Below are 14054 nucleotides of genomic sequence, written 5' to 3'. Positions count from 1 at the left end.
AAGAAGACAGACAAAAACAGAGTAAAAACTAAAGTATGTTTGTTTAATTTCTTAGATCTTTATGTGAAGCTCTATGTGGTGAACATCGCCACCCAGAAAAGGATCATCAAGAAGAAGACCAGAGTGTGCCGTCACGACCGAGAGCCATCTTTTAACGAAACCTTCCGCTTCTGTATGAACCCCACAGGACACGCTTTACAGGTAACTGCATAGGCAGCTATGTAGGCGGCCTTCAAGGCAGCCTTTCCTTAGCGTCTGGTTGGCACTGAAAGTTGACCTGACACCAGATCAACTGTTTCATATATCCATTGCATGGATATATTTCACAGTCATCTGCATAGAAAACGTTTGAGAAGGGAAGGACTTTTCAAAAAAATCTCGGAAGGTGATTGGAAGGTCGTTCCGTCACAATCATGACAGGTCAATCAGAACGACAGTACAAAGTGATGTTGTACACATGTGCTTCTCATGAGCTGACAGGCTACCGCAGCTGTAGATTGTTAACGGCAGAGCTTCTCAGTGCATTAAACTGATGCCAAGGCTAGTTGGGAGACGTGCAAATATACCTTCTCTGCTTTAAAAAGAAATGTGGTCCATTTAGGTTAAACTGCTGCTTTCCTACAGCTACATCCGAGCTAATAGCTACCAGAGCAGCAGCCATTGGATAAGCCTGTGAACCCCAACCGTATTCATTGCAAAGTCATACTGAAGCAGACCAGTAGTAGAGCGAAAACATCGTTTCTGTCATGAAAAGCTTTTAGTGTTGCTCTCTGCCTTTGTTTTAATAAAGAAATGTTGTCTAGACCAGTTCTGACAAAACTGCCGCAGTGGCTAAGTCCGAGCTAATCATTCCACTAGCAGCCATTGTGAATACCCGCTCACACAACCAACCCCTTTTCCCCCGTAGCTCTCGAAAACCAATGCTGAAGCAGGTCAGCAGAAGAGCAAAAACGTCTTTCCCATCATGAAAAGCTTTTAGAGTTGTCTTATTATTTGTTTCATGCTGAGTCATGGTCCAGTTTTTGTAAAACTGACACTTTACTTGAGCTGATCACTGCCCTGGAGGCAGCCATTGCAAGCGGCTTGGAGCACAACTAAACAATCTCCTCAAATGATGCTGATTAGTCAGAACAGTGTTGTGGATTGGAGCTTTCAAGATGGATTTGCCAGATGACAGAGATGGAGTCCAAACTCCAAACAGAAATATCAAATCATTTTAATTTACTGTAATTTACTTTTGTGTATCGAGCCCGAGCATCAGCTTATTCCAAAAGAAAATATTGTAGCATACTTCCTAAGGGCAGCTGGACTCTCGACTTTATGGTTTAGATCAAAGCACAGATAGAGAAATAAAAATCAGAACACGCATCCAAAAAGAATTATGGAGAAAAGGAGGAAAGGTCCGCACACCAAGGAGCTCCCATTTTAAGCATTTATTTCCAGCCAGTGCGTCTTAAGATTTCATCACACTTTCCTCTGTTCCTCTTACACCAGCTCTTCCTCGTGTCCAACGGCGGCAAGTTTGTGAAGAAGACCCTGATTGGGGAGGCCTACGTGTGGCTGGACAAAGTCGACCTGCGCAAGCGAGTGGTGAGCTGGCACAAGCTGCTCGCCAGCACCGCCCAGATCCACTCGTAGAAGGAGAGACTCAACGTTTTAAGGCAAAATGTGCAGACACTTGGGTTCAACATGGGTGAGGGGAATCTGGGTGAAATCTGTCCTTCTTCAGTCTTTATTTCAGGGCTTGGATTGGTGGAAATTAACACAAGTTTACTGGAAGTACGGTGTATAAAGGTGTGGTCCAGGCTGGGGGGGAGAAGGTGCTGAGTGTAGAGGGCAAGCACGGAATCAACCAGGTATTACACACTTTATTCACACAATAACAAACATAAACACAATCATACAGACAGCAGAGAAATCTAAATCCTACAGGGAATGGACACACTTTGTAGATTTATTTATTTAGATGTTTTATCCATAAGATCTGACTCATTGCTTTATTATGACCGCAGAGTTTTTATTCATTTACAAAGCATTTTGGGAAAGAAATAGTTAAGACTCCACTACGTGGGCCTCTTATTTATTTTTGTATTTAGAAAAAAACTGAATCTATCATTTGTCTTTTACTGAATTGTTTAAGAAGTTAAAAATGAGCCCTGACGCGAGCATAGTATATTTTATAACACACTACCTATCATTCCAGGAGAAAAAAACCTCAGCACGCATGACTTCATTCACTTTAGCCTCCTTTTTTTTCTCCCTTGAGTGTAAATGATGATAAAGAGCTATATTGATATATATATATGAAATTGGACACTATATATTGTGCGCATGAGTCTATCTATTTGGAATGCACAAAAATAATCACCTCCAAGGTTCACTTTGTACATAGTGAAGTGTTATAGCTGGATATTAATTATGATATATAGATAGATATATAGATATCTTTATCACTGACAATCGAGTCTTGATGATTGTGAAATAGAGGTTTTATTTACCCATGATGCCCCTTTAGAATGTGACATGTTTACCATTTTTTTAATGTGAGATTCAAACACATCTGTTCTGTTATTGACCCAACAATGCTTTGTGGTATTTTGCACTTTTCCGCTTAGAATGTAAAACTGTCATTGATATATTTCTAAGAAATTAATGCCAGAGATTTTTTTTTTTTTTTTTGTAATGAAGGGGGGATGCAGAGCCTCAAGGGGGACATGGGTAGGAGAGGAATCAAAATGAGGTTTCAGGTGTGTAACATGAGAAAAATTAAGGTTAACATGACCACTTTAGCCTGAGAAGGATGGCCACGCATTGGACAATTTCAGTGTTTACGGTTAGGTTTTAGGGCCAGACATGCCCCCAACAATAGTAGTGTGGTGTCCATAAGGTAACTTTACTGCTCTAGATTAAGGCGGAGCCTCTCTGATCTTGACTCTTAAATATCAAGCATTTAATATGTGAAGAAGGTTTAACTTTATATCCTTAATTGGCAATTGGCAGAGCTTCTTTTACTTTTATTTAACAGTTATTTAACCAGGAAACCCTCATTAAGATTTAAAATATTTTTTTCAAGAGATTCCAGCAGGCAGCAGCACAGCTAACAGAGTTACAGACAGACAATTAGCAGCCATACAAGCTTAATACTAAACTAGAAAACGTGGAATATTCAAAAAAGCAGTGATTTTGTCAAAAAGACCTATAAATCGGGCAGAACATCTACAGATATGTCCATCATCGAGCATCTTCTGACAAGCACCCATTGAGACCAAGTCATGAAGTTTCAGGTAATTTTGTAATTCAGTCTCAGCAAAAGACGTTTCAGATTAAGGCAAAAGTAAAGTAACTACTCCATCTATTAGCTACACGGCTTATCCTGTTCAGAGTCATAGAGGGCTGGAGCAAATCCCACCTCTCACTGGACAAGAGATAGCCAATCAATCACAGAGCTGACATATAGAGACAAATAACCAGGCATGCTCACACTCTCACCTGCGGGCAATTTAGAATCATCAATTAACCCAAAGAGCACGTCTTCAGCTGTGGGAGGAAGCTGGAGTACCTGGAGAGAACTCGCATGCACAGGGAGTCTGACCAGCGATTTAAACCTTCTTGTTGTGATGTAACGGCACTAACCCCAGCAGCCTTATGTAATCTTAAATGTAGTCATAGTCTCAATCTTCAGGTTGAAAAGCCTTTTAGTTTAAGTGACAACCTCATCATTTATACACTTTATAGTTTAATCTAGTGTTAGTCAGTGAAGACAAACAAGCTTTTCATCCAGCTTTAGTCCATAAAAAGTCATTTTATTTTAGACAAAACAATCAGTTGAGGGGCGCACAGATAGCCCAGCGGTCTAAGGCGCTACCCATGTACACGGGCAGCCTGGGTTTGAATCCGGCCTGTGGCCCTTTGCTGCATGTCTCTCCCCACTCTCTCCCATTTCCAACTCTATCCACTGTCCTCCTCTATGTAATAAAGGCATGAAAAGCCCAAAAATAAATCTAAAAAACCCCCCAAAAAACCATCAGTCGAAACATTTGCACTCTTTTCCTAATTCTGGTGCAAATCATACTTGTGTCTTACATTCAAAACCTGGTATCAAGGTTACTAAAGTTAACTAAAACTAACTAGCTAACTAAAACTAAAATGTAAATCAGTATAGTTACCTGAAACTAAATTAAACTTAGCTTTACTAAAAAATGAAAAATAACTAAAACTGTGTTGTGTGCTTACAAAGTAACTAAAATTAAATTAAATTAAAGACTATATATCCTTAGTTTCAGTCTTTTACAGCAGCATACTAACCAACATGTACACCTAATCGCGGGGAGAGTAAAATGGCCTGGTTTAATGCAAGAAGACTTCACACATTTGTTAATTTTTAGGACCTGAGTTATATTCAAACATGACATTTAAATAAACAAAATGAAGAGTGAAGAGTTTTCTGTTTGAATGTGATGTTTGAATATTGTATAAGTTTTATTTAAGTAAGTTTCACCCCTGACAAGTACCTTTACTAATAGAAACTTAACTAAAATAAACAACCCAGCAGTCAAAGATAATTAAAACTAGGGCCGTCAAGATTAATCAAGTTAATTGTGATTAATTAAAATCAACAATAAGTTTATTAATTTTTTGTTATTGCAATTATTGTTGCTTTCAGCACACGTCAGCATGTCCCTGCAGCCATAGTGATGTAAGATAAGTCCACCACTGCTTCTTAATGCCTCAAAAACTCAGCTTGGTAGATGAGTCAGAAGTGATCTGATTTTTGTTAATGATCTCTCGTTTCATTTTCAATCTATAAAGAGTTATTTTTTCTGTTGTTCAGTTCATGTTGAAATCTTTGATGTACCTCTAAAAGCAGGTCTGTATCCAAAAAGGTAGTCAGTCAAGACCCCCCAAAATATGTAAATGCAAAATAGTGGAATTTTAAAATGTGATACAAAGGGTGTGATTAATTGCAAACAACTACAAAAATTACACAATTAATCCCGATTAAAAAACATATCTTTTGACAGTCCTGATAAAAACTAAACTGAAATTGAAAAACTTAATAAAAGTAAAGCTCATAAATTATCCAAAACTATTATGACCTTGCCTGGTAACAGCTTGTGCTCTCTCCCATATCATGGATTTTAATATCCACTGAATACAAAATTACATTTTAGTCTTATTTGGTCTCCTTGTGAAAACTTAACATACTTTTGCTTCGTCTTAGTCTCATCGTCCTCATGGAAAAGGAAGACGACAAATATTTTTAGTGATAGTTACTGGTGATAAAATTAACACCGCTTACGCATAACTTTTTAAAAAAGTAACCAATGCATTATCATTGCCTGGTTAAGTGATAAGCAAGTGTTGTTGGATGTTTGTATTTCAGATTTGTCCTCTGGCTTTGTTAACTAAAATAAAGGTGCTTTAAATATATTGTTTTTAGCTAACGTTGCTTTTGGGGAAGGGCCTCGAATTACTCGTTTCCTTGGACCTCCAATATTCTAAAACTGGCCATGTGGGCACCAGAAATCTCTCTGTGGGCACTCAAAATGTTCTTTCTAGCATAAGAAACTATCTCCTGAGCATGTTAAACTGCCTTGAGCTCACGGGAAATTGTCCAGTGAGCATGGGTTAGCTTCTAGTGTGCACCAGAATCTTTCAGATATTTTCCTTCTTTAGCCCGCGTCTCTTTTGTGGCTCTGTGTGGGAGACAGTTGAGGAGTAAAGAGCGAAGACAGAAGATATCGTAGCGAACAAAAAAAGTGTCATAAATCTATCCTATAAAATTTAGTGCTACTTAGGTAGCATGCTGATGTTTCACCCCTGTTGTTTTCTGTTTGTTGTGTTGATATCACCACCTTTAATTCAAATGTTACGTCTTTAAAATCAAGCGGCCATTCAGAGCAGAGTCAGAGTGAAACAACACATACAGTAAATCTGAAGGATTTCTATGCAACATCTACAGTTCAAAGGTGGTGTCTCTACTCGCCAGAATCATGACTTGTGGAAGCAGAAGCACTGACATTTACTTTCGCTTTGCACTGCTGTGTTTTCATACTGTTCGTTATATATTTTACTTATTTAAGGTGTTATTTTGTACTGCTATTTAGTCTTTATTTATTGCCCGTGATACGATTTCATATGTTGTAATATATTTGTTTACGGTACATATCAGTTGTACATAAAAAGATGAGAAATTTTGTTTTATACACGATCTAGTGCTTGTTTACAACGTTTAGAGGGCCTGAAACTCAGAGAAACAACTTTTTTTGCCCTTGCACGAACATACACAAAAACATCATCCACACAAGCCCCTCCTAAAAAAAAAAATCACTGTCCTATTCAAGTAATTCCCATCTTTTTATGCACCCCCTTTTTGAGTGTGTGTATGACCAAAATGACCAAAATAGACAACATTGTTATCAATGGATGTTTCCTGAAATGTTGCTCGGTGTTCATTTGTTTTACTTTTATTGCCATGTGCTTGTGTGTGTAGCATCCTCATACAAAGTTCATGCATGTCATTGGCTCTGATGCATATCTCTTCTTTTAAGTGTCGTCTGTCTAAAGATATTGACTCTCAAACACAATCACACAAACACAAACACACAGATGCCATGTCTCTATTCCCAACTTTGTAAATACATAGCTTTTTTTATACTGGGGTTTGGGGAGCAATATGTCTTTTAGCAGACAAAAAAAGGTGCGTCATAGAAGTAAAAGGACGTTTTTTTTCTTCTCGTGATCAATGTACAGACTAAGAAAGGAGCTTTCTGTCTATAGGGACCCACATTTCCCCGACCCTCGACACAAAACACTAAAAGTTTACCAGAGTCTAACTACACTGAAGTCTATCTAAACAAGTCGAGCAGGAGAATCTCAATGTGCTCACACTGGATGTTGCATGCTTTGTTGGTGGTTCATACTATTTTTGTGTCCAGATATTATTAAAGAAAAAAATGAGGTAGAGAAAGATATAGAACAAAATGTTATAGAGGGAGAAAATACAATTATTAACAAAGATGTATGCTGACTGTACAAAGATTATGCTTGTAAAACCTGTCTGGTTTTTCACTTGTAAGTAAAAAAAATCTACTGTCATGGTTTTGTGATTGTATACAGGAGGTATTGATAAATTATGCAAATTGTGCTGTAAAATTGGCTGTTGCCCCATGTCTAAATATTAAATATCAGACAAATGAAGCCTGGCTGTGTCTTCAGTTTACTCAGTGTTGCATTCTTGCTTATGATGCAAGCAATTCGGTTTATTGGCAACGGGTCAGTAACTCTGACTCTGCAAAAAACTGCATCTAAAATAGTAGAGCAATTTCAGAAAAATATTCCTCGCCCATAAAATTGCAAGACTTTGAATATCCAGCCATCTACAGTACATAATATCAAAAGATTGAAAGAATATTGAGAAATCTCTGTGCACAAGGAACTCAGGCAGGACTGCATTCAAAACAGACATGATTCCAGACTGGAAATCACTGCACAGGCACAAGAATACTTCCAGAAATCATTGTCCGTCAACACAGATGTCCATGCCATCCACTAATGCAAGTTAAAGCTGTATCATGCAAAGAAGAAGCCATATGTGAATACGATCCAGAAGCCCAGCTGTTTTCTCTGAGCCAGAGCTGGACTGAGGTGAAATGGAAAACTGTTCTGTGGTCACATTAATCAAAATTTGAAAATCTTTTTGGAAACCATGGACATGATGTCCAGGGACTAAAGAGGAGAGGGAGGGTCCAGCTTGTTATCAACACACAATTCAAAAGCCTGCATCTCTGATAGTTTGGGGTTGCATTGGCGCCTATGGCGTGGGCAGCTTACACATCTGGAAAGACACTTTCAATGCTGAAATGTATGAAGAGATGTTAGAGCAATATATGCTCCAATCCAGACATCATCTCTTTCAGGGAAGGCTTTGACTATTTCAGCCTTTGGCGCAACATAAAACAACTGACAAAGAAAACCCAGGACTGTTGAGAAGCTAGAATCCTACATCAGACAAGAATGGGATAACATTCCTCTCCCAAAACTCCAACATCTGGTTTCCTCACTTTCCACACATTTACAGGACGTTAAAACAAGAGGGGATGTTACTTTGTGGTAAACATGGCCCTGTCCCTACTTTTTTGAGTCAAAATGAGCAAATATATTTCAAACATCTGATCTGTTTCTTATGTTCTACTGTGAAAGAAAATCCTTACATTGTGTTTTTATTTAAATTTTGCACAGCATCCTAACTTTTTGGGAATTCAGGCTGCATTTTCAACTAACTTTTTTGTTTTTGGCAGAGCAGAGTAATTCAGCAAGTGGATTAGAATGCTCATAAAAAAGGCCATCTTCAGAGTGACCACGCCCCCATTTGGATGAAAACCAGCCCCAAGAATGTACAGCCAGTATGAGGGTTGCCAGGTCTGCAGTTTCCCCAAGGAATGGGCTACATTTACATACTGCTGCAGGTAGAATTTTTTGTCTGCAGGCTGAGTGAATCTCCCTTAGATGCCAAGTTGATAATAGAAGTCAATATTGTAAATGAACTAATTTGTATACACCCTAAGGCACCCAAAAAAATCAACAAGCAGATAATCAGGTAAACGTGCCCCAAAACCACATACATAAGCACATACAGGTGCTGCCTCTCTTCTACATGCACTTTGTATGCCTTGCATGCACGACGAAGTGAAGAAGCAAAGGCATTCACAAAAGCAAGACACAGACTGCATGTAGACAGGGAAAACTGCAAAACAGTATTCCTCCAAGAAGTAAAAAAAATGCAAAACCACATCAGTTTTATGATCCTTCATTTATATACTGTTTGAAAAGTTATTTCCAATAAATAGCCAACTGTGCCTACAGAGCAGACATAATGGTATAACCAGGATATGAAGTACCAGCATATGACCACAAGATGGTGCCATTTTCTTTCATTTTGAGCCATGCTTGCATCCTGACATGGCTGCTACTGTAGCGGTGTATCAGTAAAAAGGTTTCCATTGATGTTCTCTTGGGATGACAACTGGGTAAATAAACTTCATCTACCTTTTACAGCATGGGGCTACAAATGGCATCACAAAATACCACCATAACAGCATCAACAACTATTTAAATGTCAAAAAAGATGAAGAAAGAACAACATTTTTGCAAATGACATCACCTGAAGCAGCAGGCGTGATAACCCTTGGTTTTCAAATGGGTACAAAAGTCAAGTAGACTATGAAGAAGGCCTTGGGGGTCTACTGGAGGTATGCAGGGCTTCACAGTGAGTTTCATTACTCATTTGCGTGGACCTGCTAGACCTGATTTGCGATAGTGTGGCAGCCTTTTGGGTAATTTGCAAACATTTGATGGTGGATTGACTGAGATAGATGAAGAGTGAATATAGAATAATAATGCCATGAATTAGCATCTCTCACCCAGTTTCAGAGACCTGTAATTTCATTTTAACAATGTTTTTCAAGGAAAGAGACATGAACCAGTCTGCTCTGAGCATGACACTAAAGCAGGAGGCATAAAGGTGTAGTTAGCTTCAAAAATGGTGCCTTTGTGTGTCACTTTTAACCGCTCAGGTCTATGAATTTTAAGATCAAAGTCCTGTGTTGCTCATAGAAACAATTAGCAAGAAAGCATATACATGCAATGCCGTGCACACTTGTTAAACCGGGCCTCTGTGCCGGCAGTCCTAACACTGCATTGCTGATGTGAGCTGACAGGAGGGGACATTTCAAGGCCAATTTACAGACCAAACAATGAAAAACACCCACTCACTTCAATACACTTCTTACTCTGGGACTCCCATAACCCTGAAAATAGCACTTAGCTAGATTACAACAAAATCCATTTCAAAGATTAAAATAGTTTTACAAGTTTCAACCTTTGGTCAAGGCACTAAACTCCCACAGAGAGAGGGAAATAATCAAAGTCTAGAGTATGATTTTATATTTTTTAAACAAATCAAGGCTGGCTTACAACTGTGTCAAACTGTAAAGACTTTCTAAATGTGGTTTTCGTCAATGAAAGCTTGATTTACAAAGATGGTGATAAAAACCACTCATTTTAGCTTTGGGTTAGAGCCAATGGCTTCAAACAGTGGACATGTGGTGTTTATTTTCTGAGTTTGTTCCATGCCCGATGATAATCTGCAGTCTTAGAAGGTTTTTATTCTATGATTCATAGAAATATTAACAACAACAGTAACACTTGTTCATTTGCACACGTGTGCTCTTAAAGACTGTTTATTTCCTAGCTGCATAACAGCCTTTGTCTTTAATGTGTAATTTTATTTATATGGTGCTAATACCCCGTTCATGTTAGGGAAAAGATAGGAACCATGAAAACTGAATGGAACCGGTCGTTTTCAGTCATCTATTAATGAAAGTTAAACTGCAGTTAAACTGATCTAACAGAAACTATGCTTAGTATTCAGCTGCAGACCTAGAGCCCAAGTCCCCAAAGCCCTCGATCAGGACAGAAGTGTGTATATGATGATTATTCTGTTCTGAAAATAAAACTAAAGCGGGGGTACTGTTGTAGCTCAGTTAGTTTACCAAGGCTCCCAGTTCAACAGCGCAGTAACGAAGCTCCACTGTCTTTGTGCCCTGAGACATTAATACTTAAAGGCCATGTACCCCCAGTACTTCACCCTAAACCTCCATTTCAACAAGAATTAGGACACCCAAGCATGCAAAACATAGAGGTAATGCTAAGTGGTAGGGGAAATGTGTTTTTGAGTGTGTAATGTGTTTAGTGACAGACTGGATAACACACGTGTCCTGCTGCGTGGTGGCTCTGCAGCTGCTGAGTCATGAAATAAAAATGAGCCGGGAAGATTTAGAGACACCTCAATATTCAGGTTAATATAGTGAAGCCAAACTGAAGCCAAAAAATAAAGAACAGTCTGTAATTAATCTAATTCTATTTTGATAAGTGAGGCCTGATGATGAACATTAGGTCTCTTCTGATCTACTGTAAATATAACCTTTGCATGAACACCTGTTGCAGTCACTATAAACGGCTGATAACTGTAGGCTATGGCTCTGTAAGCAGTAATGAGTCTCAGTTTTAAATAGAAGATTGATTTTAATTATAGAAGATCACTGAAGTCTTAGCAAGAGCTATATTAAGAAAGTCTCATGCCTCATCTTGTTATATTCAGATTGTCACAGAGCATAACGTTGAAATGGTTAAAACTTAGTTATCTCAAATGAAGCATAGGCGTAATTTTAAAATGTCTTGAAAGAATAGTGTGACACTGTGGTAAATGTTTAGCCTCTTGCTAAGATTTAAATATTTAAAACCACTCTGGAAAACACTGTGAAGGGACACAGCTAGCAGCCTTTAGCTAAGATGTGCAGACATGTTTGGGCTAACATGTACGGACATTAGCTAACATGTACATATGTAACAGATGTGTAAAAATAATAGTTATAATTCACCAAAAGTCCATCCTCAGTATCAGTTAACATTTTGTTAAATATTTTCCAGGGTTGAGTATTTATTTCATGGATATTTGCATCTTATTTCTTTTATTTTGGAAAGAAACGTTTTATTTTTGCTGACTTCCTGTGATGACGTCACATCCTGTTCATTCGCGCTTCTCTCAGACGGCGAATGAGGTAAGTGTCCATTCATGCACTCGTTCATTCAGTGCTAAAACTTGGTGTAAAGTGCTAAAAAGTGTTTCAAACTGTATGCTGTAATGATCACAGATGTTTGCTACATGTAATATATGTTTTGTAAAACATTTTAAAGTGTTTATGAGCTAAGTACAGTAGTTTCCTGATCTAAGCTAGCCCAGTGAAGCATGTGTGTGGCTTCTCATGCAGTATGCTGCTAATTTTGTCTCCCGTTTAAAGGTGTCCATGTGGAAACCCAGAATCGAGTTGCTGTACTTAAAGTTTTGTGTTTTGAACAGGTATGTGAGCCACTTGTCTGTTTTTTCATGTATTTATATTAATTCCTGTGTTTTTGTAACAGATTTATACTGTTATATTTTTATATTACAACGTACTAGTTAAATAGAACTGTGAACTGTTAAAATTCCTTTTTGTTCATCATTAAGCAAAAAAAATGGTTACATACTTTAATTTCTTTGTCATTGTTTGACATGAGTAACAGTGTTTAAATAAAGAACATGCATTTACTCAGACGGCAAATGCCATACTGAGGAGAGAGGTGTGCATGTGGAAGCCCAGAAACAAGTTTCTGTACTTAAAGTATTTTGTTTTGCACAGAATAAATGCCTCCAGTGGTCAAGGAAACGTCAGTCCTGCCTCCTCATTCCTCATCACAACACAACTCAGAGGTCAAATATTGATAGCAGAACAGAGTGTATGGCCAGACGGGCTACACATACAGTCATGGACGAAAGTATTGGCACCCCTGGAATTATTCCAGAAAATACACCATTTCTCCCAGAAATTGTTGAAATTACAATTGTTTTTGGTATACATGTGTTTATTGTCTTTATGTGCATTGGAACAACAAAAAAAGTCAGAGGAAAAAGACAAAATTTACATAATTTTACACAAAACTCCAAATATGGGCTCGGACAAAATTATTGGCATCCTTTTAAAACTGTGGGTAAATCACTTTATCTCAAGCATGTGGTGCTCATTTAAACTCACCTGTGGCAGTAACAGGTGCTGGCAATCTAGAAATCACACCTGAAGCCAGTTAGAATGTATAAAAGTTGACTCAACCTGTGTGTTGTGTGCCTGTGTGTGTCACACCAAGCATGAGGAAGAGAAAGAGGAGCCAAGAATTGTCAGAGGACTTAAGATGCAAAATTGTGGAAAAATATGAACAATCTCAAGGTTTCAAGATCATCTCCAGAGATCCTGAAATTCCGTTGTCCACTGTGCGTAATATAATCAAGAAGTTCATAATCCATGGAACTGTGGCTAATCTTCCTGGATGTGGACGGAGGAGAAAAATTGACAAAAGAATGCAACGCAGGATAGTTGGAATGGTGGATAAACATCCTCAGTCAACTTCCACACAAATTCAGGGTGTCCTGTAGACTCAGGGTATAAAAGTGTCAGCTTGGACCATGTGTCGTAATCTGAATGAGATGAAGCACTATGGCAGGAGATTGAGGAGAACCCCACTGCTGACAAAGACACATAAAAAAGGCAGACTGGAGTTTGCAAAAGTGTACCTGAGTAAGCCTTAATCCTTCTGGGAGAACATTTTTGGGACAGATAAGACTAAGGTAGAGCTTTTTGGAAAAGCACATCATTCTACTGTTTACAGAAAATGGAAAGAGGCCTACAAAGAAAAGAACACAGTACCTACAGTCAAACATGGTGGAGGTTCAAGGATGTTTTGGGGTTATTTTGTTGCCTCTGGCACTGGGTGCCTTGACTGTGTGCAAGGAATCATGAAATCTGGAGACTCAAAAAATTTTGGGCTGCAATGTAGGGCCTAGTGTCAGAAAGCTAGGTTTGCGTCAGAGGTCATGAGTGTTCCAGCAGGACAACGACCTGAAACATACCTCAAAAAGCACCAAGAAATCGGCGCGCCGGTGGTCGAGTGGTTAAGGCGCATGCCATATATGCAGGCGACCTGGGTTCAAATCCGGCCCGTGGCACTATTTCCTGCATGTCTCTCCCTGCTCTCTCCCCTGTTTCCAACTCTATCCACTGTCCTATCAAAATAAAGGCAAAAAAGGCCAAAAATAAAATCTTAAAAAAAAAAAAAAAAAAGCACCAAGAAATGGTTGGAGACAAAGTGCTGGAGAGTTCTGAAGTGGTTAGCAATGTGTCCGGATCTAAATCCCATTGAACACCGATGAAGAGATCTTAAAATTCAAATTCTGAGAAAACTGGAGCAGTTTGCAAAAGACGAGAGGTCCAAAATTCCAGTTGAGAGGTTTGGAAGAAGCTTGTTAAAGGTTATAGGAAGCGATTGGTTTCAGTTATCTTTTTCCAAGGGTGTGCAACCAAATATTAAGTTGAGGGTGCCAATAATTTTGTCCAGCCCATTTTTTGAGTTTTGTTTGAAATTATGTCAATTTTGTCTTTTTTCTTTGGATTTTTTGTGTTGTT

The 14054-nt window shown here is 38.5% G+C and overlaps 1 protein-coding gene across 1 annotated transcript in view; it reads left to right on the top strand.

Moving 5' to 3' along the window:
- Nucleotides 1-7154, top strand: part of pcloa (piccolo presynaptic cytomatrix protein a) — a 79809-nt gene extending 72655 nt beyond the window's left edge. The window contains exons 25-26 of the mRNA XM_041781357.1: nt 56-201; nt 1495-7154. Of these exons, the coding sequence (XP_041637291.1) occupies nt 56-201; nt 1495-1638 (290 nt within the window). The 3' untranslated portion in view covers nt 1639-7154. The remainder of the gene's footprint in view (nt 1-55; nt 202-1494) is intronic.
- Nucleotides 7155-14054: the final 6900 nt, after the last annotated feature.

This window comes from Cheilinus undulatus, linkage group 23, assembly GCF_018320785.1.
Source record: "Cheilinus undulatus linkage group 23, ASM1832078v1, whole genome shotgun sequence".
Lineage (NCBI taxonomy): Eukaryota > Metazoa > Chordata > Actinopteri > Labriformes > Labridae > Cheilinus > Cheilinus undulatus.
This window is presented reverse-complemented; position numbering and strand designations above follow the sequence as displayed.